This window comes from Cricetulus griseus, assembly GCF_003668045.3.
Source record: "Cricetulus griseus strain 17A/GY chromosome 1 unlocalized genomic scaffold, alternate assembly CriGri-PICRH-1.0 chr1_1, whole genome shotgun sequence".
Taxonomy (NCBI): Eukaryota; Metazoa; Chordata; class Mammalia; order Rodentia; family Cricetidae; genus Cricetulus; species Cricetulus griseus.
This window is the reverse complement of record NW_023276807.1, coordinates 66,146,723-66,174,374: the sequence shown is the minus strand read 5'-3', so window position 1 is coordinate 66,174,374 and position 27,652 is coordinate 66,146,723. Positions and strand designations below refer to the sequence as shown.

At 43.8% G+C, this 27,652-nt stretch overlaps 1 protein-coding gene across 1 annotated transcript in view; it reads left to right on the top strand.

Annotated features, from left to right (window-relative positions):
* Dlgap2 (DLG associated protein 2) overlaps positions 1–27,652 on the top strand; it is a 189,614-nt gene that overhangs the window by 104,737 nt on the left and 57,225 nt on the right. The window contains exon 5 of the mRNA XM_035453012.1: positions 1,998–2,209. Within this exon, the coding sequence (XP_035308903.1) occupies positions 1,998–2,209 (212 nt within the window). The remainder of the gene's footprint in view (positions 1–1,997; positions 2,210–27,652) is intronic.

The following is a 27,652-nucleotide window of genomic DNA, read 5'->3' as shown; positions in this document are numbered from 1 at the left end:
ACAAGGTTTCACACAGAGTCTGAGTGGGCTGGCATACCCTGGCAGGAAACAGGGACACTGGTCCTGGTGTGATCATCCTGGGGCACTAGTCATGGTATGAGCATCCTGTTCTTCTGGTTAGTTCCATGGAGATGCCATTCCTCTGCCTGGATTTCTAAAATACAGTTACTGACGAGGCTTCAGGTAAGAAAGCACCAGATAGGAGCTGTCAGGTGCCCCAAGAGTGAACTCTTCATACATCCGATGTCATTTTCCCAGTGTTCAAGCATAGTCACTGTCAGGACATGATAGCTCCCTATAAACCAACATTCTCCATGGGCAGGTCAATACATATTACATGCTGAACAAAACCCCTCTGTGTCACCGGCTTCCATGTCAGTCTGCCTAAAACTTCAACTGCTCTAATGTGTGATGGGTGTGGCTTGTGCTTTGACGTGGTCATTAAAATTTCACCAAACCTTCTTAGGGTGGTCTGTGTTCTTCCTCAGACCTATACACAGAGCCAAATCATTAACATGTTAAGGATCTCAGCCTCTTAGTTGCAGTACCTACCCCAGCTCAGGTGTGTAGGGGAGCCCATAAGCATTCTGTCTGTTAAACCCTCTCCTTGAACCAAGATCTGCACCTATACTTGTCAAGCCTGGCTACAGAGTTGGTGGTCTTCATTGTTCCTGTGTCTAATCAGGGAGAGCCAGCTGAATCATTCCCTCTTAGACCTTGTGAGTGTCACATTACACCTTGCCACATAGGATGAGTGGTGAAAACAAGACCTGCCTGACCAGCCTGAGGTACAGAATGGGAGAATGCAGAGGAGCTCCTGACTACAACAGGGGAGATATCATGGCCCCAATTAAGTCTGGACCCTGTACAGACCTGTGGGCTGCCATCATCGTTCACAGATATATAGCATCCGTGGGCAGGTGCATGTGCCCCAGCCTCCTCCTTTCATGACTCTGGTTGTGGGAACTAGCTGTAGGAACAGTCTTCACAGTGATCAGCTGTACAGGCACAACACACATCATGCTATTCAGGGAGAAACAATGGTGCCTTCTGCTGAAGAGCCTGACATCCCATCAGCCATATGGGTCTCTGATAGGAGGGCCAGAGTGCTTGGCTTCACACAGTGTTGGGGCTGGAAGGAAAACAGGTTCCTTCTCAGGCCAATTTCAGAACATTACTGAAAATATAAACGTTTCACAGTGAAAGCACCACTTTGAAGACATTTTAAGTGTGGAGTTTTATCATTTACCTCCATCACTAGCATTTGAGACCCTCTTTTCCATCCAGGGTTGCTCTTTCCTAGTCTTTGGAGCTGCTGGCAGAATTGCCCAGACTGGACCACATTCCTTGCCAAGGAGCTGCACTGAGTTGAGGAGATCGGCTGCTGTTCTGAGAAACATTGTGTTCATTCCTATGAGATTTAGCTTATGGGACAAAGGTGACTGTTGAGTTGCAGGTGTGGAACCAGAATGCTGACCAGTTTCATCATCTAGTGACCAGGTCTGCCTTCAGGCCAGGAACAAGGCACAAAAGTTAGCATTCTCAGAGTCTTTGGAATTCACGGTGTGCAGGGATATGACACTTTGCTTACATTAGACACTCTGCATGTCTTTCTTCATCAGCCAGTACATGTGTTCTGTGTATGTGATGTAATCCTGCTTTGGGGGGTAATTCTACTTTATTAATATTTACCACTAACAGACATTTAGGAATAATATAGCTATCACCATCACCTCTTCCATTCCTCCTTTTCCTTTTTCCTACAATCCTAGTACCTTCTCACTTTCTCCATAATGTTTATCTTTTACTTTTACAACGGTAAAAAAACAATGATTTTATATGAAAACCCTTTTGGAATGTGGAAGACTGTGAGAAAGCACATCTTTATGTGTGCCTGACATAAAATGATAAATAGCCAAAGGGGCTACATCTTCAAGAAATTGTAGGACACACTTCTCGGGGGATCGTTGACATGTGTTGTCTCTGTTCTCACCCAGGTGCCTCAGGATGACTGGGGTGCGTACCCCACAGGTGGCAAAGAGGAAGAGATACCCTGCCGTAGAATGAGAAGTGGCAGCTACATCAAAGCCATGGGTGATGAGGAGAGTGGAGAGTCAGACTCCAGCCCAAAAACATCTCCAAAGGTGGCCCTCCGGCCAGAGCCCCTGCTGAAGTCCATTGTTCAAAGACCACTTGGAGACCACCAAACGTAAGAAAGCTGTCTTCTTTCTCCTGACCATTTCCTTCCCTCCCCACATCTAGATAGCCAAGGGTGAGCTATCTCCACTTTGAATTTAAGTTGACAGTGTTAGAGGCTGTGCCTTCGTTTCCTCATTCTTATTTTTTTTTCACGATGCTATCTTACTTAGCAGGATATCATGTAATTATATCACATTCTCCTTCCCTTTCTCCGTCCAAACCCTTCCATATACTCCTTTCCTTGCTCTCTTTGAAATTTGTGCCCTTTGTTTTCATTGTTTCTTAAGTACAACCTGCTCAGTCTATAGAATGTTGTCTGTATATATGTCTTAAGGGCTGATAATTTGGTATTGGGTAACCAGTTGGATGACCAATCCGACTTTGGTTATTTTGTAATTGTGGGAATATTCTTGGGCAATTTCTGTGTCCGATTAGGTTTTAGTTTTGGTTTTAGATTTTTGAGGTGATGGGGTGGTTGAAGTATGATCTCATGTAGCCCAGGTTGTCCTGAAACTCAAGGATGACCCAGAACTTTGCCTCCACCTGTGTCTGATTTGAAGCCTCCAGTATGCATCAGGACCTGGCACATCACTCCAATGTTTGCATTAAGAGGGACATGTTTCTATTCAAATGATGGTGTGAGTGTGTGAATGTCTGTGAGGAAATAGCTGGAAAGGGGCTTTTTAGTGGACTCTCGCTTCATAGCAGATTTTTGTAAAGGTGAAGGACATGGCTTGTTTTCACAGACGTAAGATCAATAGACTTTGTATATTTGTTCAAAGGCAAACCATTGATAAGCTTAACTCCTGAAATATAAACAGCTAAAACCCACTTGGGAAATTAGCTATTGAACTATGCAAAACGCAGTTGCTCTCAGCAGTCTCCCTGATGGCATGTCCAATATGTCAGGGAATCTGGTTGTAAAAGCTAAGAACCATCTGGTGCCTCCTTGGTTCCCGTTTGGAGATGCCTGTTCTATGTAAGTAGAAGCAGCAGGTAACAGGCCGCTCAGTGCTCTGTGTGTTCTTACAGTTGCTCCCTGTGATGTGTGTGCAGAGAAACACCAAACTAATCAGAGGAGTCACCCTGTGTATCCTCCACTAACCTGGTCCTCACTATAACAAGGCAATGCTACCATAATTTCTCCCATTAAACCCAATAACTCATGAGCATTAGCTTACAGAATGAAATTTAAAAGTTGAATTGCAGCAGAATCTTGAGGGAGCCATGCTGCCTGGGGCGGCCCATGTGAGCAACCATCTTTCTTGAAGAACAGAGAGGTGTGTAGTGTAATATTTTTATTGAAAAATTTTATTTTTCATCTTACATACCAACCTCAGTTCCTCCTCCCTCCCCTCCTTCCACCTCCTCACCTCCCTGCTTTCCACCCCCCCATCCTCTCCTCAAATGGGGTCAGGCCTTCCTTGGGGTGTCAACAGAGTCTGACATACCACGTTAATGCAGGACCAAGCCCTTCCTCATTGTATCAAGATTGAGCAAGGTATCCTACCATAGGGAGTGGGCTCCAAAATCCAGTTCATGCACCTGGTATAGATCCTAGTGCTATTGCCAGCCCCCACCCCAACAGATCAAGCCACATAACTGTCATCCACATTCAGAGGGTTTAGTTTGGTCCCATGCAGGTTCCACACTGACATAATAGTGTAATTTGAACTAACCTTATTCCTCAGCTTACCTGCAGGTCCAACAGCACTGGGGGCAGAGCCACTGGCATGGAGAAGAGTTCTCTGGGCCGTACTGAGGCCAGACGTAGAAACCACTTAAGTTAATCGAAGCTTTTATTTTCTAATAAGCTGCATAAATAGACCATCTTTATTCTAGAGTTTATTTAGACTCAGAGACCGTTTCAAATGAAATTGATTATTCTAAAATTGCATTCAAAATATAATTGTAAATAACTGGCTCTGACAGGCCCCTCATTATTGTTTCCTTTTCACACCATAGAATTTCCCAGCAGGAGTGACTGACAGACACTTCCTAGATACAGAGTGATTCAGAGGCTGAAAACAGACACGTGGATTCACTCATCTCTGTGAGCGTCTATTCTCTTCTATGCACAAACAATTTGCTTACCTTTGGCAGTGTTTCAGAAAGCTAATGTGGCTGGGGAACATCCATGGAACCAAACTAGGCCCTCTGAATGTGGGTGACAGTTATGTGACTTGATCTGTTGTGAGGGGGCTGGTACATAAACCAGCTTTTTGGAGCCCATTCCCTATGGTGGGACACCTTGCTCAGCCTTGATACAGCGGGGAAGGGCTTGGTCCTACCTCAACCTTATATGCCAGACTTTGTTGACTCCCCAAAGGAGGCCTTACCCCTTCTGAGGAGTGGATGGGGATGGGATGGAGGGGAGGTGGGGTTCAGAAAAAGAGGAAGGAGAAGGAACTGGGATTTGTATGTAAATGAAAAATTTTTTCAATTAAAAATAAGCAAATATAATGGTGAGAAATGAACTTGGTAGTGAGCTGGGGAAGGGTCTTAATCTTGTCAACATTTTATCCTGCTGCACTCCTGGGCACTTTAGGCACTTCCGACATAACTGTGCAATCCCATAAACTAGAATGTATCAGCAGGCTGTTAAGGCTGCCTAGCCCAGTGGAGGTGGGGTAGAGGTAAACTGTTGTCAGTTATCAGTTCTTCTTTTGAGAAAATCCCCTCCGTGAAAGCTGCAGATACCCTGCATTTGAAGCCGTGCCTCTTGGAACACCAGAATCATTCTGCCGAAGCTGCCTTATTGTTCATCTTTAAAGAGTCCATCCCCTCATTACTGTTACAATGTATCCACATTGTTCACACAAGCACTTTCACTTTCCCAGAAGCATCTCTAAAACAGTGCGAGATCCTAGAAAGTCTTTCTCAGACAGCGACCACAGGAGTCCCTGTTGCAGCTGTCTTCATGCCTTGCCTCTCGGCCCCTGGGATCAGGGATCAGGAATCAGGATGTCCACTGGAGGCCAGGTGGAGGCCTGCCCATCTGTACTCAAGCCCCGGCTGTGTGCCGAGCACCAACCAGGGTTCTTACCAGTTCATTTAAATATGATTTCCAAGCTACTGCTGAATCCAATTTACTGTACTTTTTAATTAGCTTACGTATCTGCATTGAGATACTTGAATTACCAATTCAAGTCTGTTATTATAAAAAGTAGAGCTAATAATTTAATTTGAGCCTTTTGCTTTGTTTTGCTTAGTTGAATTAAAAATCAAAAGTCTAATAGTGTTGGAACTGCCTGCGCCATTCAGCGCTGAAGGCGGCACTTTATACTTGTAGAGAATGGAAGACTTATTCAAGAGTCTACTCACACTCATCAGAAGATGAGCCCTTATGGGGGCATCCGTGTATTCCTGGAGACATGAGTCCTGGGAGGCACGGTCATGTAGGTCAACTGGACTAGCTGAGACATGCAGAGGACTAGTAAGGGCCCCCATGCAGGCCAGTGACTGGGAAGGTAACCGCCCCCCTTTCCAAGGTGGGTGGAAACTTCTAGTAAACACCTCAGAAGAAAACAAAGGCTGAGAGAGAGATCATATGAGCTACCTTTCTTTATTTTCTGGGCAAGAGTGTCTGTGACGGCAACAGTCCTTTCACACACACCAGACTCCAGCTTCTCCAGCCTTCCATTGTGGACTCAATACCATGATTCTTCTATGAGCTTCAAGGCTTTCAACATTGCTAAGCCTGAAATCCAGAACCCAATTTCTAGGGCCTGAGCAAATTTCTTTTAAATGTCCCAAATCTAGGGACCAAGTGTGTTCTTTTGGCACTAGTTTCAGAGTTAGGGTGTTTTTCCCTGGCTCTAGGCTTGGAGATAAAGTGTCCCTTTCATTAGTCCCAAATCAAGGGTGTGTTTCTTTCACTAAATTGGGGCTTAGAGCTGAGCCATCCAGGGTCAGTGTAGAGGCTTCGAATCACAGATTTTCTGGGGCCTGGGTCTCTCAAATATGTCCTTAAAAGTACTGAGCATCTTGGTTTGAGAACCTGGTTCTCTGTCTCCAGCATCAAGACAGCCATTGAGTCATGCAGCCCCATGTGGAAGCCAAGTCAGAAAATAAATAAATAAAATTAATATATATATATATATATATATATAATATATTTTTTTATTTTACCCCTTTAAGGACCCTTCCTAATATAGACATGCACACACACACACACACACACACACACACACACACACAAACATTCTACAGCCCTGGAATAGAGAAAAATGTTTAAACATCTTCATAAGGAAAAGCTGTAAGATTCTAACCAATTTGAATTAACTTTAATTCAATTAAAAACGTATTCATGGTCAAAGCAAAGAAGCCAACAAACCAAAAATTGCTGTCAACAGGCTAATTGACAACGAAAACTGGGGGGGGGGGATCAGTGTGAGAACACATACATGTTCATTTCCTTAATATACAAAGACATCTTAGGAATCAAAAAAGTTAATATTAAAAAATTACAAATAATTAAATCTTTCTGGAAAATACCGACTTTGGAACTGAAAAACCTAAAATTTATTTTCCTTATTTTTTTTTCTTAAGTCAGGATTTCTCTGTGTAGCCCTGGCTGTCCTGGAACTTGCTCTATAGAACAGGCTGGCCTTGAACTCAGAGATCCTCCTGCCTCTGCTTCTCAAGTGCTGGGATTAAAGGAGTTCACCACCATTGCCTGGCCTAAAACTTATTCTGAAAAAAAAAAAACTCTGTAGATTATAAAGACATGAAAGAATATAGCGGTGACTCTACTTGACTATGTGTCCCTGTAAGAGGCTTTGGGTCACCTGAATGTCTGTCCTTAGGAGGGAGGATGAGGCGGGTGAGCCTGCTGTTGAATACAAACCTCAGTAGGGAAATGGGCAAACTGGCTCCTATGCCCCAGGAACAGCACACTCTACCAGCTTAGTTCCTGGCCAAGTTCTCCTATCAATAAGCACCCAACACCTGGCACAGCGGAGACATCACCTCCAAGCATGGATACCATTTGCCTCCACTTTTGCTGTTCCATGAATGTCAGCAACAACCTTCCACCACAACTAAGGGAGAAAAGGTGCTGAGATGGCTCAGTAGGTAAACAGCTTGAAGCACAAGCATGAAGACCTGAGCCTGGGATTCCTAGAAAATCATCCAAACAGGAGTAGGGGAGGTGGCCTAAGTTGGACCAGACATCCGGTTGGTTTACAGCCATCTGACACCCTCTTCTGGCCTCCATGTGCAATTGCTCTCAGGTGAACATACCTACACAGACACATAATTTTAACACAGATGGCAGTGAGAGGCTATAACTCAGGACAACATCCACACAGCTCACTGAACTTAGAGAGGTGGAGCTGGTATCTGCATGGAGCCTTCACCCCTGTGTTCCAGTCTCTTTGGTGTGGGAAGGTGCTCTGCAGGCTACAGAAAGAAAAACCTGAATACCAACACAGCCGCAAAACCTCCACCTACAGTCTGTCCTGCCTGCAAGTTGTGCTGGGCACTGGTGGCACAGAATTGTGGGAGTGGCCAACCTATATCTGGTTTAACTTGAAGCCCATACCACAAGAGGGAGCCAATGCCCTACACTGCCTCGATGGCCAGGAACCAGAAACTGGATAGCCTAGAGACCTAGAGTAGAACCAAACACAACTGGCCAAAACAAAAACATAAACAAAAATCAATGAAAATAATTTTTCAGATGGCAAATGGTCTTTAGTATATAAAAAGAGAAACAGAATAAAGGAAATGCCAGAAAATCTAGAACACATTTTACAACTGCAAGACTAGCAAAATTCAAAAGCTTTGAAGAACTTTCTGTGACAAGGAATAAAAAAGTCATAAAGTTATTGATCATAGCATCACTTATGACAAAATATTAGAGCTACCATTATGGATTTTTAATTGATCATCTTTCTTATAATAGTGTAGCATATTATGACTCTTACCTGGAAATATATTCTGGAAACCTGACCATCTTACAGAAATATTCACACCTATATGGATAAACAGTGATTTATTCTGCTATGCTTACATGAATTGCAGATTATTCCTAATATTATAACATAAATAGCACTATGGTAGGTAACTTTATAAATATTTGCTTCATATAATGAAATAATTCTGAATGATAGTCTAATATATTCATCGGTTGGTGCCTTGTCTGGTCATCATCAGAGAATCTACTTCCAGCAGCAGATTGGAGCAAGTGCAGAGACCTACAGCCAGATGTTATGAGGAAAGAGAGTCTAAATTGGAGGGCTCCATTGGGTCCCTCCCCTCAGAACTCAGGGAATCCCACATAAGAAAGGAGGAAAGATTGTAGGAATCACAGAGGATGGAGGACACCAGGAGAACATGGCCCACTCAATCAACTACTCAGGGCTCACAAAGACAACATTGGCAAATATGGGGTCTGCATGGTCTACACCAGGTCCTATGTGTATCTGTTATGGCTGTTTGTTTGGTGCTTTTGTGAGACTCAACAGTGGGATCAATGTGTCTCTGACTCTTTTGCCTGCTCTTGGAACCCTGTTCTGCCTTTTGGATTGCCTTGTTGAGCCTTGATATGAGGACTTTTGCTTTGTGGGTTCTGTTTTGTCGAGTTTGGTTGTTGTCTCCTCAAGGCCTGCTCTTTTCTGAAGAGGAAATGGAGGCAGGGATGGATCTGGGGAAGAGCTGAGGTTAGGAGAGCTGGGAGGAGTAGAGGGAGAGGAAATTGATCAGGATGTATTGTATGACAGGACAATCTGTTTTCAACAGATAAGTGTCTGTCCTGCAGAAATGTGGACAGGCTAGAGGATTGGCTTTAGATTAACACACTCTTCTTGAAGTAATATAAGGAAAAGAAAGATGTAGGAGAGCCTGTGGTTGGGGTAGAATAAAATCATAATTTACATAATTTTAAAAAATAAATAAATAAAATTAAAATGGGATCTGAAAACAAACAGACTAGAAAGAAATCACCCAACAAGCTTAAAGAGAAAACCTGCTGTCATGTAAAGATTGCTCAGCATATTACTGAATGAATAAAAGTCATAATTTAGGAGTCACATGCAGGCACCATTGCTAGTAAACCTAACAAATAAACTGTTGCTAGAGACCCCAGTGAGTTAATTGTCCTTAAAAGGTGACCACAACAAGCATCAGGACAGAAGAAGCCTGTACAGCCAAGACACACTTGGCTCTTACCTCTATGTTATTAGTCAAGGGAGCCGATACCTCCCAGATATCACACACCTTAAACTGGCAGTGTTTCAATTAGCAGGAAGCCATATGCTCCCTGGTGGAAGATTCCTTTCCCATGGTTTCCATGGTGATCTGATAGCTTCCAGATCCATAATTTCTGTTGGAGATGAGGGTGAATTTCAGTGCCAGCTCTGTGCCTGTGTTTGCATCTCTGAGTCCAGCTTTGCAATGCCAGGAAGCTCATGATGACCCCAGCAGGGACATGGCTTCTGCGAGGTGGCTGAGCACTTGGCATATGTCTTTCAGGTCCCTGCCATCGGGAAGCAATGCCTTGGCACACTTGGCAGTCTGTGGCACCAATTCTGCACCTTGGGATGTGCCCCTGTGCTGCCAGGACCTCGTCCCCCAGTTGTTACAGGCCTCTCTCCCTGCTGCATAGCTCTGACAACAATTCCAGTTGTTCTACAAATCTGTCACATTCTATCTGACTTCAGTTTTTATATGTGCCCTGTTTAAAAGTTCCATTTTAGTATCTTTTTTCTGATAGTTTGGCATTCTTAAAGTCTAATTTAAAAACTACCCATGTCTGTACATATACAAATAACACTCAATCTTTCATACGCACACACACCCAAGTTTTAAACAATAAAGCAGATACAGGCTGGAGATGGCATGCAGTTTCAGTACATTATGCCCCGATCATGTGTGAGGCCCTGTATTTGATTCCCCCACACCAAAAAAAAAAAAAAAATGAAAAAAGAGAGAGTGCTGACAAGATTGCTTCTCATGTGAAAGCAACAGCCACCAAGCCTGACAACCCAAGTTCAACCTTTGGAACCCTAGTTATAAAAGTAGAGAACAGACTGCTGTAAGTTATCCTCTGACGTCTATGTCCATGACATGACATGAGCACCCACATATGGATGTACATACATGCATGCATATATACATACATGCTTACACATATATGTGCTCATTCAGTGACTTAAAACTATTTTATTAGTTTTTTGAGAATTTCATATGCTGTATTTTGATCATATTCACCCCTCTGAATCTCCACACAGACCCCCTCTCCTCCTTTCATACCCACTAACTTTGTGTCATTATTTTCCTAAGCCCACTGAATCCATTCGTGTTGTGTGTGCACTCTTAGGTGTATGGCCATTCACCTGAATGTGGTTGGCCACCAGCGGTCACACCGTTAAAGAAAATGATTTGTCGTGTGTCCCCCCACCACCACCCCTCCCTCCCCCCCCCCCCCCCGCCAGTAGCTATCAGTTACCACTGGCTACCTCCCCACTCTGTGCTGGGAGTTTGTTTGGCATGAGCTTACACAGGTCCTGTTCCTGTTGTAACAACCCCTGTGAGTTGTATGTGAAGCTGTTTCACTGCAGTCATCTTTTGTCTCTGGTCGTTAGCATCTTCTGCTCCCTCTTATGCAATGACTTACGAACCGTGAGATGAGGGTACAACATAGATAGCCTGTTTAGGGCTGAACATTCTATAGTCTCATTCTGTACATCTTGATCATCAGTTTGTCTTTGTGTTGACTGCCATTTGCTTGCACATTTACTTTACCAAAGCCTTTCTGATGAGGTTTGAGAGGTGAATTAATCTCAGAGTATGACAAGACAGTAGAAGTTAATTAACACTATGGCCATTTGCTATAATAATAGTAGGTTTTCCTCTGGTGCCTATGACTTGTCTAGGCACAAGTTTCTTGGACTGGTAATGGTACACATTTCGTCTTGTGAAGCAGGATTTAAATCCAGTCAGAAGGTAGTTGGTTGCATTTATGACATTCATGCCAGTATTCTATCAGTGGGCGTGTATTGCCAGCTATTGTTGCAGCTCACAGGGATCACTGCTGGGTAAGATTGGTGTCTCCTTTTCTCCTCTGGCAGCACGACAGCACTTGCAGCACTTTGAAAGCTAGACGATGGTTTTGAAGCTACAGGGTGGGGGCCAGCTTGATTTCCCCATGTTCTGCAACTCAAGTCGATATTGTCTTCAGCAATAAGTCTTGCCATTAAGTTCTAGGGTAACCTAGAACAATAGCACTGTTCTGTAATGTGTAATGTGTAGGGCTACAGAACCTCACTTGCCAAAAACCTGAAAAGAGTAACCCATGCCTGATGCTGGGCCTTTTATTTGTTAGCCTGTGGTATCTAGCAGGGCACTGTTACAGGGTAACTCTGCTTTATCTCTTTTATATATGGATGCATGCATGTGCACATATATATATGTAAACTTCTGCAGTATTGCTTTTAATATGATTACATCCAGAGGTCTTCATTGTTAATGGCCCCTACCTCCACCACCCTGGCTTCCCACCCCCACTCTATTTAACCCTTCCCGTTCCATTATTTTGCTTTCCATCTTCATATCACTGTGTTCTATCTTCTCTCCCTTGAAACCCCCCACATGGCACCTCTCTAGTTTCCTGGTCTCTATGAATATTCCAACTGAAACACACACATCTGAAGATTCAAATGTAACTTCTTAAAAATGAGAGAAAGCATTCAACATTAGCCCTTTGGGGTCTGGGATACCTCACTCAAAATGATGGTTTTCAACTCCTCGTGTTTACCTGAAAATTTTGTACATGTGTTTTTTAACAGATAAACAAGATTTCATTGTGCAAATGTACATTTCATTACCATTCATCTACTGATGCACCCATACACACATAAAAATAAACAAATGCAATTTAAATGTTTTTAAAAGAACCACAGCACTGATTATAGCAGATGTTGTCACTAACTATCCAACCCATGTTTAATGCATACTTCAAACCCATAGTCTATCAAGTCATATGTGACATGCTGTGAGATGTAGGGAAAGGCCTGGGAGAGGCCAAAAGAGAGGCCTCTCTTTAACACATAGGAAGTCTGTCCTATGTGTTAGTCACAGTGAGAAATTCTCCCAAATGGAATGTCTATGGGAAACATGACATGAGAGTTCTTACACACAGTGTGAATCCTCTGTGCCGTATCAGGGCCAGCTTCAGAACACATCAGTCATCAAATTAAATGAACTATTAAATACATTGTTTAAATTGTGAAATTAATTACACTCGTGGCAAAAGCCTAGCACAAGCATGGTTGCATGAAGTAGAAGTGTGCCCATGTCATTGACATTCCATGGATCCCACTGCCTAGATACTCTTGTGTGCATGCAAGCAGGTAATGCAGGTATGTATTATAAAATTGAGATGGGCTCATAAATGTACTATGCACTATTTTCCTCTCAACTATTTTATTAGCTTTCAGCTACAACTAAGACACACTGTCTACCAAGTTAGCAACTTAACACAAAACGAACTTACTGTAAGAAGAGGTTAGGTCCTGTCATGTCTGTGCTGTGACCAAGTTCAAGTATCGGGTGAAAGCCTGGAGATTTAGTTAAACACAGAGACGTCCGGCTGCTTGTGCTACGTGCGTCTGTCCATCTTTATTCATCTTCCTTATTCCAGGGAGAAAGCAGCCTCACATACACTTACAGCACAGTGAAAAAACCCCAGGTGCAAGAGCTCGTGGCGAGCTCGTGGCGAGACTCCAGGTGTAAGAGCTCATGGTGTAAGAGCTCATGGCAGAAGAGCTCATGTTTTCCCAGGTGTAGTGGGGCGAGGCAGGGGCTGTAAGCCAGGATTAGAAAACAGGTTGCAACTGTGGTTATTGGCTGGCAAGTGACTCACAGAGCCCCTGTGGGGGCTGGGACCCAACAGGTCCTGTGCCTAGCATGGCTCCCACTGGGCTGTATCCTTGGTGCTGTCAGTGAGCTGCACTCTTTACTGGAGTATCTGGTAAGAAGCTGGTTTTCCCTAGGGCAAGCTGTTGCAGTGTAAGGTAGAGACCCTGAAATCCCTGCTGACAGTCACCCAGGGATAGTTCCCCACTTGTACAGGCACCCACAGAAGCAGATTCTGGCTGGGGGTCCCAGCTTCATACTCAGCTAATAGAGGGAATACCCATTTCACTCTCCAGACTGCTCCTTCATCATCTCCATGTTGCTTCTGCCTTCCTCTTCTCATTCCGGGGTAACTAAGAGAGCAGTGGTCCCACCTGGATGGTCTGGGTTATTCCTCTACCTCCAAGTCTGCTGTTTAGGACCATGGTTAGACCTATTCATCTTCCCTCTGGTCACGTAATTATGACACATTTGTAGATGGCGTCAGAGAGAGTTGAAGGTCATGAGGTCAGAACCCTCCCTAGACAGCAGCCATGAGCAACCTTCTCTCACAATCCTATAAATCTATCTCGCCCTGATTTGGGTTCAGAGGGTAACTAAGCTGTAATTTAAATTCATATTTTATTGCTGGGGAACTGCCTCTAAGTTTTCAAGATTGCCAACTGAGTTGGAAGTGATGCTGCAAATGATACTGACCTACTTACTACCTGCACAGTTCTCTTTGGCAACGAAACAAAGGAATTCTCCTGGGGTGTGTCTACCTCCAAATCTTTCATCTTTGTCAGACTAAAGAAGGCTCTGGATAGCTTGGAAGCAATTTAGCACCTTGTCTCTGTGAAGTCCTGAGGGAGAGGGATGGGGACACACCCCAGGCTGGCAGACTGCCTATCCCTATAAAAACACTAACAAGATGCTTTCTTAGAAACACATGTCCTGAAGAGCATCTTGGGAATCTCCTAACTTTTAGACCATTTAGCTTCCGACACAACGCTGGTCCTTCTGCAGAAACCCATTGCTGGTTCATCTGTCCATAGAAATCATTTCAGTCTTAAGAACAATGCCTAGAGCATCACTTTGCACTTGTTTCTGAGGAGACATGGCATTGGTTACAGTGATCTGTTAACCTCAGAAGTTATCCCAAGAGGAAAAGTGACCTACTAGGGAAAGGCCAGAAGCAGTAGTCCTAAGAACCACATTACATAAGCAGCTCAGATTGGATTTCCAATTTTCTTGTTCCCTAATTTATCCATTTCTTCTGCCATTGTTAGTTCTTCCCTGTGAATTCCTTACATCTCTTTTGTTCTTCAGCCAGATGTGAGTGCTCAGTAATTAATTTGTTATGCATAGCTAAAGACTGTGAATCTTCCTAGGGTTGCATCTTTAGCAGATCTCAGATGTGCTGGCACACAACACTTCTCTTCTCTAGATAGTCTGCAATGGTTATTTAGATTTCCATTTTCGCTGATGGATTGAGTGAATGAATGAAGGTGAGCTAGGAATTCTGGGGAAAAAAGTTACTCTTAATTCTTTTTTGTTATATTTATCAATAGAAATATAATTGTGTTTAATACTTGTCTTTTTAACCCTTTCAGGGGGAAATCTGTTTAGATATACTACATAAAATTTCCTGTCTTCTAATTTCTGATCCAACTCAATGTCCTAATTTTTCATTCATGTGACACTCACATCTACAAAATGCATTTTCTGCACCATCAATTGTGCAATAAGCATGTTTTGGTTCCTCTGCTAGTAACTTGTATATTCCTCCAGGGGACCTAGACCAGTGGAGGTTCATCCCAAGATGCCTGGCAGGTAGCTGCATACATATAGTCAAATACAATAAAGTGTTCCAAGTGACCATTCCTGAAGTGGGAGATACTCTATTTTCACAGACCCTCACACAATGTCTGTCAGAGCCATGTACTTAGGATTTCTGTTAATGTCCCATAACCTGATGGCTATTGAAGGCCTGACCCTCAAGACTCCAGCAGAGACATTAAGAATGGATTCAGCGTCAAACTATAAGATTGGGGCAAGGTCAGAGTGACAACAAGCCTACTGCTGCAAACAGTGGTGAGCACTAGCTACTAAGTCATACTATGTGGAATTCACTTGAATGGTCAAGAAAATGGGATCTGTTTAGTTCCATGTCTCCTTTGAGGTATGATACCTAATTATACCAACTCATGTATTTATTCATCCAAAAAATAAGAGTGCATTAAAGACTGACTTTGTAAATCACCCAGTGAATCAAGCAATAGAGAAGTGTGAAGGGAGAGGGGACACTAGCAGGGCACCTACACCAAGATATTCAATTAACAATTACAAAAGCCATCTTCACAGTTTTAAACTTTTAATAATTGCATCTCTTTGAGAAGTAAGTGTTTTGATTCAAATTAAAACTGCTTTCAAAATATCTTTCAATGAGCATTTTGGCAACCTATGTCTTAAAATACACACCTTAGGCTCTCTCTTCTCTCTCTTCTCTCTCTCTCCTCTCTCTCCTCTTCTCTCTCTCTCTCTCTCTCTCTCTCTCTCTCTCTCTCTCTCTCTCTCTCTGTCTCTCTCTCTCTCTCTCTGGATCCTAAGTATGCAGTTAGACTATAGTGAATATTTAAGCAAAGGTGAAAATCTCAGCAGAAGCTGAATCTCTATTATTTATGATATAGAATTAGAAACACTAGTCCTCATTAGGGTAGGAAATGATGACTCATTTATTTGTTATCAGTTTCCAAAGGTCACCCAAATATTTTCATAATGAAGAAAATTGTGGCACAATTATACTGAAGATATCATCATCACTAGCTTCCTGAGGCTGATTCTCCTTGGATATGCATGGCAGAACTGTGAAGGCTATGTGGAAAGCTTGGGTGGGGAACCTGAGGGCACGAAGTGAGTGTGGAGGTTGCATTGAGGTCATAAATAACTCCTTCAGTTACAGTACACCATGGAACAAATGAGCAGTGTCCTGGGGACCCTGGCCTGTCATGGCAGCAGGAGAGGCAGTAGACATTCATATAGGAGAAGAACATGCCCCACTGTTGCTGCCTCCAAAATGGGTGTCCAAGTAGGAGAGATCTGAGGCTTCTGGGCTTGAAAGGACCTGGTCTAGCAACTCCCAGATAAGCCTGGAGGTGGCACATCCCTATTGCCCAGGAGAGAACACAGATAGGCAAATGATTTTCCCATCCTGTGGGCCTGAGGGGACCCAATCCTGTGCAGAGAAAGATTGTATAACTGAGCTACTATATAGAGAAGCTCGGACTGCAGAGCCTAGAACCTGCCACTCAGTGGCATGACAGTCACAGGGAGACAGAACTTACACAGATCTGGTGAGTGCGCATCCAGAGAATGTGCCCAGGAACTTGTGCACATCAAAGGCTGAAGTCTGAATTCATGGGGCAGGTGTGGGCTGGCTGTTCTAGGAAGAGATGATGCTGCAGTTTGAGTCTGAAGGCCTGTGGATGTCTGGAGGCTGAATTCCCTTCTGCTTGGACAACACGTCTTTTTTTTTCTTAAATACTCTACTGATTAGATGAGTCCCCCAGTCCATTCCAAAGGGTCATCTGCTTTTCTGGAAATTGAGCTATTTGGACATTAATCATTTAAAGACCTTCACATGTGTAGTTGGACCACATCTTGCTATCAAAAAAAAAGCAATCATATTTGATTCTAGAAAATCAACTTCAATGGATACAAAAGTTCTAATCATAGCTGTCTTTGGATGGTGAGTTTGCCAGGAGGTTTTACTTCTTTTTCATTGTTTTCCATTTTTTTTAATTTACCAAAAATATGTGTCATGTTAACATAAGACAAGATACTAAAAATGAGATTATTGTCTTCTGGGACATTGGTAACCTGTAAATATGTTTCCCAGACAGTTACATTTTAAAAGCTATGAATAGAGTTGTAATTTGAAGCATGTGTGTTGAACTACAAAAATGAGATTTATTTCCAAGGATGCTGCCTCATTTTATGTCCCCAAGAGCACTGTGGAAGTGTGAAAGTACTAAAGACAGACATGTATCCCAGGAAACAGTGAGTCTGTAACCTCCCTTGGGAGAGAGACAAACCCTGGAATGGGCCTGAACCAGAAGCATCCATGGCCATCACTCCCTTGGGAAGGCAGGTCATCCTGGCTTCTGGGGACTGCTCAGCAGAGTACCTATGCTGGACAGACTCCACACTTCTGGAGCCCTGAAGCCCCATGTCTGGGTGTGGTTGTGCCATGCTCCTCTATAGGCTCCAGGAATTACCCTTCTTGGTCCTTCTAGCAGCAGGGTCTTGTAGCCATAGCACAGTAGTCTTGGCTTCGCATCTCCCAAGACCTGCCTGTGTCTGTATCTTGTCTTTTGCTCACATGGGCCCCTGAGCACTCCTTCTCTCCATACTCTAACATGAAAGGTGTTCTTTCCTTCCTGACCATTACATCTCTCCTGACTGCTCCCTCCAATGCTTCCTCCCATAGCATCATTGAGTCCTACATTTCCAGCATCCTGCTATGGCAAACACGATGGGACAGTGTCTCAAATCCAGACACCCTTCTGTGTCTTTGTGACCTCTGTAGAGTGTGTGTACAGGGCTACTCTGCCATGAAAGACATAGACAAGTTTGTGGGTACCTATGGTCTGTAGATGAAAGTTTCTATCCCACCAAGTCCCACTACCCTTCAGCCCCAAATAAGTACACAGAGACCTATTAATTATTAAACTGTTGGCTGATGGCTCAGGCTTCTTATTGGCTAGCTCTGTCTTAATTACTAACCCATTTCTATTAATCTATGTATTGCCAGGAGGCTGTAGCTTACCCATAATTCAGCATGTTACTCCTTCAGCAGCATGGCATCTCCTTGAGTCTTTTCTCTGCCTCCCTATCCCCAGCCTTCTCCTACTCTGTGGGCCCCGCCTATACTTCTTGCCCGACTATTGGCCAATCAGTGTTTTATTCATCAACAAATAAGAGAAACATATACAGAAGGACATCCCCCATTGATGGTCCTCTTGCTCCCTGCTTGTCCCTACCTATCTTGCAGGATTCTGGATCATCTTCAAGATCATATCTATACACTTTACACAAAATAAGGGAACCATATATTCACTTTGTAAATATGCATTGGTAGTTGTGGGCTTTATACCTCTGCATCTATATACCTAATTCTGATGTAGATTATAAAAGCGATGATTGGAGATGATAATGCCCTGAAAAGTGTCACTGCCAAGAACTTCTGAGTCTCACAGACAAGCGGAGACCTCTTTACACCCACATGAGACAATGGAATCAGGGGATGGATGGGTGAAGATGAGCATCAAATGGGCCTTCTTGACTGGAACTCTCTTCTCCCTCTTCATCCTGTCTGGTATTGTGGATCAGTGTACTGAGTATCTTCACACATCGTCTTCCTCCCTGCCATATACTTCCTCTTGTGCCTGAGGTCTTCTGCATCCAGCTTTGGTGGTCACTTGGCCACATATTATCACACACACCAAGCTGATTTCACAAACAGCTGTGGGCCTTGTGGTCACAGCTCTCTTATTGTTCCATCTACTGGTTGTATTTATCACAATTCTTCACAGAATACTCTTTTATCTTTTCTTACTCTAAGGTCAACAAATTCTCCAATCATAAAACCTATGCAAAATCTTTACACAGTGCTTTCCAATCTCTGTCTTTCTCTGTGTGTCTCTGTCTCCCCCGTCTCTTTCTCACACACACACACTCTGTCTCTTCCAATACTTGTGAATGAACCTAGGGCTTTCAACAAGCTAGACAATGTATGAAGATCCATTTGATACCAATCTTCCCCCATCCCTCCCTTGTCTCCATCACCGTGATAGAATTAGACCCCAGCCCCAGTTTCTCCAGTCTTTATGGCATTATAAGTGTCCCAGCATCCTCTCTCCTTTCTCCTCCAAACGGCATCTCATCTGACTTTATTCCTGTTCTTCTCAAGAAAGACATCCCTGAGACTGAAGTGATTACAGATCATAGGGTCTCTCACTTCTCAACCTGGCATCTCAGAATCCCATCTAGGCATGACTTCAAGGATAGTGACAACTTCTGTCCTCATCTGAGGCTTACTCACAAGGACATACTTCTAGGGCCTTGTTTCATATGCAGGATTTCCAAACAAGAGATGTCATTTCCTATTGTTGCATTTAGTGTAGTTGTAGTGTTTTAGTTGTAGCGGTTTTCCTTCTGTCTTTTTTCTTTCTTCAAACAGGGTCTTCTTTCTAATCTAGAACTTTATATCCTCCTCCCTTAGCTTCCAAGAGACCATATCTGTGCACCGCCATGCCTGGCTCATTAGCTTTTCTCTCTACTTTCTGATGAAATTAATACTTCTTCAGATGTAAAGTCAGTGTGCACTCATTTCTTTCTCTATCCCACAGTCACTGTCAGGCTGTCATGCTCTGGGGCATTGCTAAGTGACTTCACTACAGTGGTGCAATGGCATTTTAGCCTAAATGTGTGCAGACTGAGAAAACACTTGGCCATCTAGTATAATGATGGCATGGATGGAAGTTCCTTCTGTTGGCACTTATTTGTGGTACAGATTATGCATTTTTCAACAAATTCAGCATATGTTGTTAAATAATGCTGTACTAAATACAGTCTTGGAGTGGTATCAACAAGAGGGTGGAGAAGAAAGCCTGAACAATCCTTTCCCCCACAAAAAGTCTAATTCAGCAATAGCTTATGGATAATTCCCCTCAGTGAGAAACCCAGAAACTAATATGAAGTTGTCTGAACATCTCAGACAAACATTTTAAAACCAAACCAAGAAGGTGGTAGAAAGAGTTTCACTAGAATCCCTGCCCTTGGCTCAGCACTACAAAGTCAGAAGAGATTCCCTACCTCTTATCTCGGGAAAGAAAGGGTTAGTTGGCATGAACACCACCCCAACTTCTCCAGCTGACTCCCTAGAGGTCTGGATTCTGTCTTGCAAACCTTGGAGATCTGTATGATGTATATAGTCTATCTGCCTGGAGATGGACTCTCTCTCTCTCTCTCTCTCTCTCTCTCTCTCTCTCTCTCTCTCTCTCTCTGTCTCTCCCTCCCTCCCTCCTTCCCTCCCTCCCTCCTTCCCTCCCTACCTCTCTACCTCCCTACCCTCATCTCCCTGGATTTCTTACTTGTTTATCCTTCATTGCTACTTTTTTTTTGATTGTTAGTTGTCCTTCTGTTATCTACCCCCACTCGAAACCTCATCAGTCATATCTATTGTTTTGCCTCATGAACCTGGAGCCAGGTAGACTACACAGCGTTGCTTAATAAGGGCTCATACAATAAGCAAATGTATGAAAAAATGAATGGATTTTGAGGCCCAGCATGTTCATAACATATGGCCAATGCTCAAAAAGTTTTGTTGATGGCAGTAATATGGCATAAAGAGTAGATTGTTGTTTTATAATAGAGAAATTGATATTTCTTCTTAAAGGTAAGCCGTGGCAAGTAGATGTCATTGAAATTGGGGTTTTTAATAATCCATTTCTAGACAGGCTGTACATTATCAAGATTCTTTCCTATGAAAGTGAAAGTCCCAAGCAAAGTAGAAAACATGCAAGCTACAACAACCTACTGTCAAGGCCAAATTCAGCTGGAAGTGTGAATACCTCATTCAGACAAGGTTGCCTGGCCCTAGCTCTGCTTGCCTATGTTTCTGCCTCATCAGACCTGCCTAGGCCATGGAAGGGTACCACTAACTATCTCAGGTGTCTCAGGGTTTTATTACTGTGAAGAGACACCAGGACCATGGTAAATCTTATAAGGGAAAACATTTAAATGGGGCTGCCTTGCAGTTTCAGATGTTTATCCCATTATCATCATGGCAAGAAGCATGGCTGCATATAGGCAGACTTGGTGCTGGAGAAGGAGACTCTGTACCACACAGAGCATAACTTGAGCTCATAAGATCTTAAGCCCACCCCTGGTGACACACTTTCTCCAAGGCCATACCTACTCTACCAAGCTCACACCTCCTAATAGTGCCATTCTCTGTGGGTCAAGCAATCAAAAACATGAGTCTGTGGGGGCCATCCTTAGTGAAACCACCATACCAGGCTAGAAGCTCAGAGACTTTGATGAAAGCAGAGCAAATCTTCCCTGATAAAGAGCAGCAGCTAGCTCCTTCATCCCCCAGGCATCTGCTTAGTTTCTGTGTATCACAGTGTTCTGACTGCTGGAAATCTCTGTATATCACACAAAGTCTGTGGTGCCCTGGACATATCATGAATAGACAAATCTCAGCCATCAAAGTCACTGACTGTAACAAAGGACACAGGCACTGAACTTAAGAACAATCCATATAGAGAATCCTGAAGCCAAAGGGCATGGGCAAAGCTCCCAGAGTCATGGGATCAAGCGAGCTCATGTGAGCGTATACGATGGGAGGCAGAAGTTTCAGATAGTGTAGTCTTACTGGAGCTCACTATAAAGGTGACACTGAGCCCAGGAATCTGGGTCTGTGGGTATTTCCAGGGATAAAACAGAGTCCTGAGGTAGGGTTGTGTCTCATCATTCAGGGGAGATGGAGTCAGGCAAGACCAGTGACCCAAGGTGAAAACCTATCTCACCTTCCATGAGAGTCCAAGTTTAATGTGGCCAGTGATCTAAGATAAGAGAATGTGCCTTGCTACTCAGGGGACTCAGAGTCCATGGTGACCGATGATCCAAGTTGGGAATCTCTCTCTCCAGTCAAGAGAGGAAAAGTCTAGTATGGTAGGGGACTGTGGTTGACACTGAGTATAAACACAACAGGTGGGAGGTGGAAGAACAGAATCTGTTGGTTGTGTTATTGCACAACCACAGCCATCTTCACTGGAGGTTGAAAAGGAGCCAGTGATTGGAGAAGATTGGCATATGCACCTCGTTCCAGTTGTAATGAGAACTCTCTTTTCCAGTGTAAATGTTAGAAAAAAACAACAAGGACAGAGGTGGGAAGGACAGCTATAGGGTCCCTAGTAACACAGACCTACTTCCTCACATGGCAAAGTCCTCACAAGCACAGCAGACAAGGAAATGGGGTGTATCATGTTCTAGATACTGTGCTATGAAGCCCAGAAAACCTCCCTGAAGGCTTCGATAAGAAGGCAAGAAACAAGAAACCAGTGATAACACCATGGCTTGGAACCTCAGTCTAAAACCAGAGATAGGGGGACCAGCTACATGAATCAAAGACCTTAGGTAGAAAATGTGGAAGACCAGACTCAGTTTGTGGAGCTTAAATAGACAGCAGAAGCCCTGTAGATGCCTTACAGTAGTCAGAAGTGTAGGCATGGACCTCAGCCTTATAGAGGACAGTGGAATGGATGCTGGTCTCAGTCCTGAAAATGACAATGACACAGACAAGGGTTTCAACCATTCAGAGACATGGACTTTGGTTTTGCATAGAAGAATGTGGTAGGCTTGTGTCTCAGCCTCTACAGACAGGTGAGGTCATGAAGAGGAGACAATGGGTTGGACATAGTCTTCTCATCCTTGTATAAGACAATGGGGTATACCAGAGTCTTGAGCATGCAGAGGACAGTGAGGTAGGGGATGATCAGGACTTTGTCTCTGACTCAAGTACTGGTTGGGACCAAGAACACAACCTTCAATGCCACTCACTATAGATGAAATCAAATTAAAAGTAATCAAACTACATGGGTACCCCAAGTCTCTAGCCAGTTATGTGGATCAGGGACAAGTGTACGTGAGCTCATGCCCCTGGGCTCTGTGATCCATAATTGTTTATGTCATCAGAATTCTGGCTGGAAGTGCATACTGAGTGCTGTCTGTAGCTGTCCTCGGTGATGAGTGTGTTTTTTTTTTTGGGGGGGGGTTCATGGATGGCCTCCATCCCTCAGCCTTTCTGAGCTCTAGAACCATTTATCGCTGTGTGTCTAATCTGATTGACCACACTTTGAGAGCTGGCTTGATACTGACAACCTTCAGATGAGACACTGATGTCATTACTAACCCATCGCTATGTCCACACACTAGCCTGGAAGCAGAGGCTGCCCAGATCCCTGGGGTTCCACACACAGATGGACCTGGATCACAGCTCCTACATCTGAGCCATATAGATTTCCCAGCTCCGTGATATTTGCCCAGAGAGCGGGCCTGGGGAAGGGTAGGAAGCTTTTGTATCAAGAGTTTCCTGGCAGGAAGCTGTGGTTCAATATTTGATCATTTAATATTTGATGAGATTCCGTGAGAGTTATTAAACTCTAGTCACCTCTGTGTGCAGTGTCTTCTGAGTCTTGTCTTGCCAGCCCAAGAGACTCCTGTCTCATCATCCATATCCCAATACCCACATTTCCTGCAGTGCCAAAGACAGAGCTGGATCAGAAAGAGTACACACCAAGGCATAGAACAGCAAGGAGAGGAAGGCAGTGGCCATCTCCTCTCTTCATGTGCTATGGTTGCTCTCTGAACCTCTCCAGATAAGATCTGCATATTCTCCAGGAAGTGTGGCTCTACTACCATCAGGGGAAAGATCTTAAGTGAAGTATTGATTCCTGTAAATGCAGAAAATAAATCTACCTCCCAATACCAGAAAATAGACTCCACACATTTGTTCTGATTTGTAGATGAAATTATTTTTAAAAAATCTAGATCTCTGAACAGTCCCTAAGAGGCTCCTTCACCCTCTGTCCAAATAGAGCATGTCCCTCACATGTGGTCTGGTTTGTAACCACCTGCAGTGTCTCTTTAAGAAAGACTTTGGGGGCGTGCCATACCCTTCCATGTCTCCTCTCCAGAAGTGGGCAGTATTTGGAATGACCACAGAACTCCCTGAGCACAGTGCTGCTGCATGGAGGTGTGGCTTTCCTGTTCCTTCTTGGCACTTATGACAAAATGGTACAGTGCCATCACTTCAGTCTACAGAAGGCATAGTTCCAGAGTCAGCCAGAGACAACACATCACCCTGTAATGCAGGCGTTCCATAGCCTTCTCTGTTGAAAAGTGTCCCCTTTACTTCAATCTTCTAACCCCAAACACTGCACCCCAATGGGAATAAGCCCTGTGTAACTGTGGCTTCTTTTAGAATCTAGAGATTTGACCATATCTCTGACCTCACCTGGCGGTCCCTTTCCTTGCACCTTTGAAGGAAAGGTAGTAAAAACATTCTGCACTTGGTTGTCAACCAGCAGACCTCAGTGTGGTCCTTCAGATGATCTTCAAAGATCCCGAGAACCCAGCAGTTTCTGTCTTCCCTGAGGGTCTTCTCACAGCTTAGGCAGTTGGTAAAGAGAACTCTCAATTCACTAGCCTGGCAGACTGTGAAGACAGCACACACCAGGTGCTTTGCTGTAGGCACAGGCTGTGGCCTTATTTGCCCTAGGGTATCATTCAAGATGAACTGTTCAGTTAGCAACTTAAGATTTTTATGCGCCAGTTCATTTCAAAGCTACTCCATCTGCAAACCCATGACCCAGGACATGACATCTCCATTTAAGGGGAAAATGAGGCATACTGCCACAGAGAAGGGAGAGCCAAGGCCAGTAGCACTCAGCTCTGGGGACAGCCTTCTGGCTTATCTCTGTCCATTAAGTTATTGGTTCTCCATGTAGCCATGATCACCCACTGCAGGTGTGTAAAAACATAACTTGAAATTACACAGTCATTATGACAAAATGCCAGCTCCATTCCATGCCTGGGGACTCACCATGTGGTCACCTCTCGATGAAGCCGTTCTTTTCTACAGAGCCAGGCTGGATATAGCTCCCACTGAGGTCACATCCAGCCCCAATGGAGGAGTAAGTGTATAGTTTAATAATAACACCCTTCTAAATTCTGTGCCTTCCTGGGAGAACAGATTATAAGGAGAGTTGTTCACGAGTTCAATGTTTACAAAACATCTGAGAAATAATGACTGTCACTGGAATAAAATTCTGCCTTCTACTCAGTTAGCCTCAGCATGCATTAGTGGTGAGACCAGTTTTTGTGAAGCATGACTCAAAAGGTCTTGGAGACGGCGTGTTTTCTGTGGAAATGGACCTAAGGGAGACTTTTAGCCGAGCCAAGGGGCCTCAGAAGACAAGACAATGTTCCCTGTTACCTGCTTCCTTGAGTGCTTGTTGTCTAGGAAACCAGCTGGCCAGCACACATGTCCTCCAGGAGTACATGTGGGCTCTTCCAGGATGCTAAGCAGTAAGGAAACAGACTGAGCATGCAGGAGAGCACCCTGTGATGGATTTGGGGTACGCTCAAGAACCTCCATAGTCAGCCCTGCTGGAAGGCTTTGAACCTAGGAAGTCAGTCAGCTTGGACAGTTTGCCAGTGTGGGGTATGTTCTCACAGAGAATGTTGCTGCCTCAGCCACACAGGGACACAGAGGCAAGAGCTGGTGGCATAGCCACTGGGCGGGGAGCAGGCTCATATTTTGGAATAGAGGCTCACTACCCTCTCATTGCTCTCTAGAGTCATAAGACCCTCCTGTTTTCTCTCTTGGGAGGTTTAAGTAGCAAGGACTCCAGCAGAAGCCACCATCTTATTGGTGGGATTAGGCTGCTGTGGTGACAAGAAAGATGCCCAGAAAGATGGAACCATACAGGAGAGAGAAGACCCCAATACCTAGGTTAAAAAAAACAAAACAGTGTATCCCTAAAGCAAGTTTAGGGCTCACTCAGTTGAAGCCCACAGGAAATAAAAAATATGATGAGTATCTGCTGGGCAACACTTGAAGCCTCCCACAGACATACACACATAACACAAATCCAGATAGTGCAAGACACCAGACAGAGTAAATAAACAGCATTCATAAGAATAAAGTAACAAAATGTAGATCCTCTACCAACCATATCTATTATGAAGAAAGGAGAGGGAGGGAGGAAAGGAGGGGAAAGCAAGGACCCAGTCAAAACAAATCTGAGAAAAACTGAACTCTAAGGGAGGTGCTATAGTCTCCTGTATGATATAAAACAGCCATTATATAGTTGACACTCTTAATGGATAAGGTTGTCTAATTGCTTTATTTTTTATTGCACATTATCAGCTGTCTAACTTACTAGAGCTTACTGTAGCATTTCAGCACATATGCACACATACACTGATCGCACCAACTTCCCTTTACCCACCTTGCTCTTAAATATCCTGCCTACTCTAGCACTCACCATCTGAGTACCAAGTCAACTTGTTTTTAATCTTCTGTGAATGTTAGAGAACATGTGGTATTTGTCTCTCTACATCTGCTTGATTTCACTAAATATAACATCCTCCAGAGTCATCCATTCTGATGGAAATTGGAAGGTATAATTCTTCACTATGCCTGAATAATCCTCCATCATTGATAGATATACATATGTCTGGCTGGTGACCAACAAACATATATAGCCAACTACGCTGATTCTATAACTTGACTATTATGAATAGGGTAACAGTTATCAGGAGTGTGTTACAGATCCTTGAAACAGGGCCTTTTTAAGCCTAGATGCTTGTGCTTCAGGGCCCTAGGTGCTGGGTAAGCAATGATCATCAAAAGTCAACCAGAAACAGAGGTTCTTAAGCTCATTGACTCAATTTTGTGATGGTTTATGACATGGACACACAGAAGCAAGCACAGTGAAAGCAAGGCTTAACATTTTTTAAAAAATCTTCAGATTTCTATAATTGGTTAAAAGTATTCTTGGAACAGAGTGGGCATGCTTCAGTGTCCAACTTCAGCCCTGCTTCTCTCCCTGTGATATGCCTGTCACACTTAGGAAAATTCTAGAAGATGTGAAGTATCTCAGCTCTGTCTTCCTTGGTGGCCATCCAGTCATCTCCTGTTTCAAGTCACTATGGACTCAGTGTCCCCACTGTAGTGTCCTGTATGAAGTGACTTTAACTTTGGTTCCATAGTGTCTCTTGGGTCTCCATCTCATCTTACTCATTCTCACTCACCTCCAAGAGCAACACGGGATTTCCCCACTCTCTTGCTCACTCATTGGCTGTGGGAGAACATGTGGATTTTCATTTCTTACTTTTGCCACAAATTTCAAAATCCTTAGGGGATCGCAGTCCCTGAACACTCATATCCAGTCTTCTCTCCCATGATCTTCTTCTGGCACTTGTGACCTCTCGTTTTCTAATACCCATCCCACTCTGGGCCAGTGGACACTGGACTTCCATCAGCTATTGCTCCCATTTGAGTCCCCATACAGTGTCAACTCCCCAAGAAGAGAGATCATACTTTCTTCCTAGCTCTTCCAGGTTGGCAGAGTCACCAGATGCCTCTGTGATTTCGAGTTTCAGAAAAACAACAAATTTTTGTCCTATCGATATGTTCCATGTGGGGCGTCTTTGAAGCAACATTTGGGATACCATCTAGACTTTAAAATGATCCATCTCGAATGTGAAATTCAAATATAACTGGAGTCCTGTGTGTTATCTGGTAGCTCAATGGTTTCAGCTATTTTTAGCTCCCTGAACTGTGCCTGACACATAGCTCAGGCTACAGAATTTCCCTATGTGGGGCAGATGACTCTGCAGACTGCAACAAAATGTACAGGAGATGGGGGAGGGGTAACAGCATGTCACACACAGGACAGGACAACCAGGTGATGCGATGAGGCACCAGAGAGGTATAGTAAAGAGAGATGGGGTTAGAGTTCAGGGTTTGGTTAAGGTT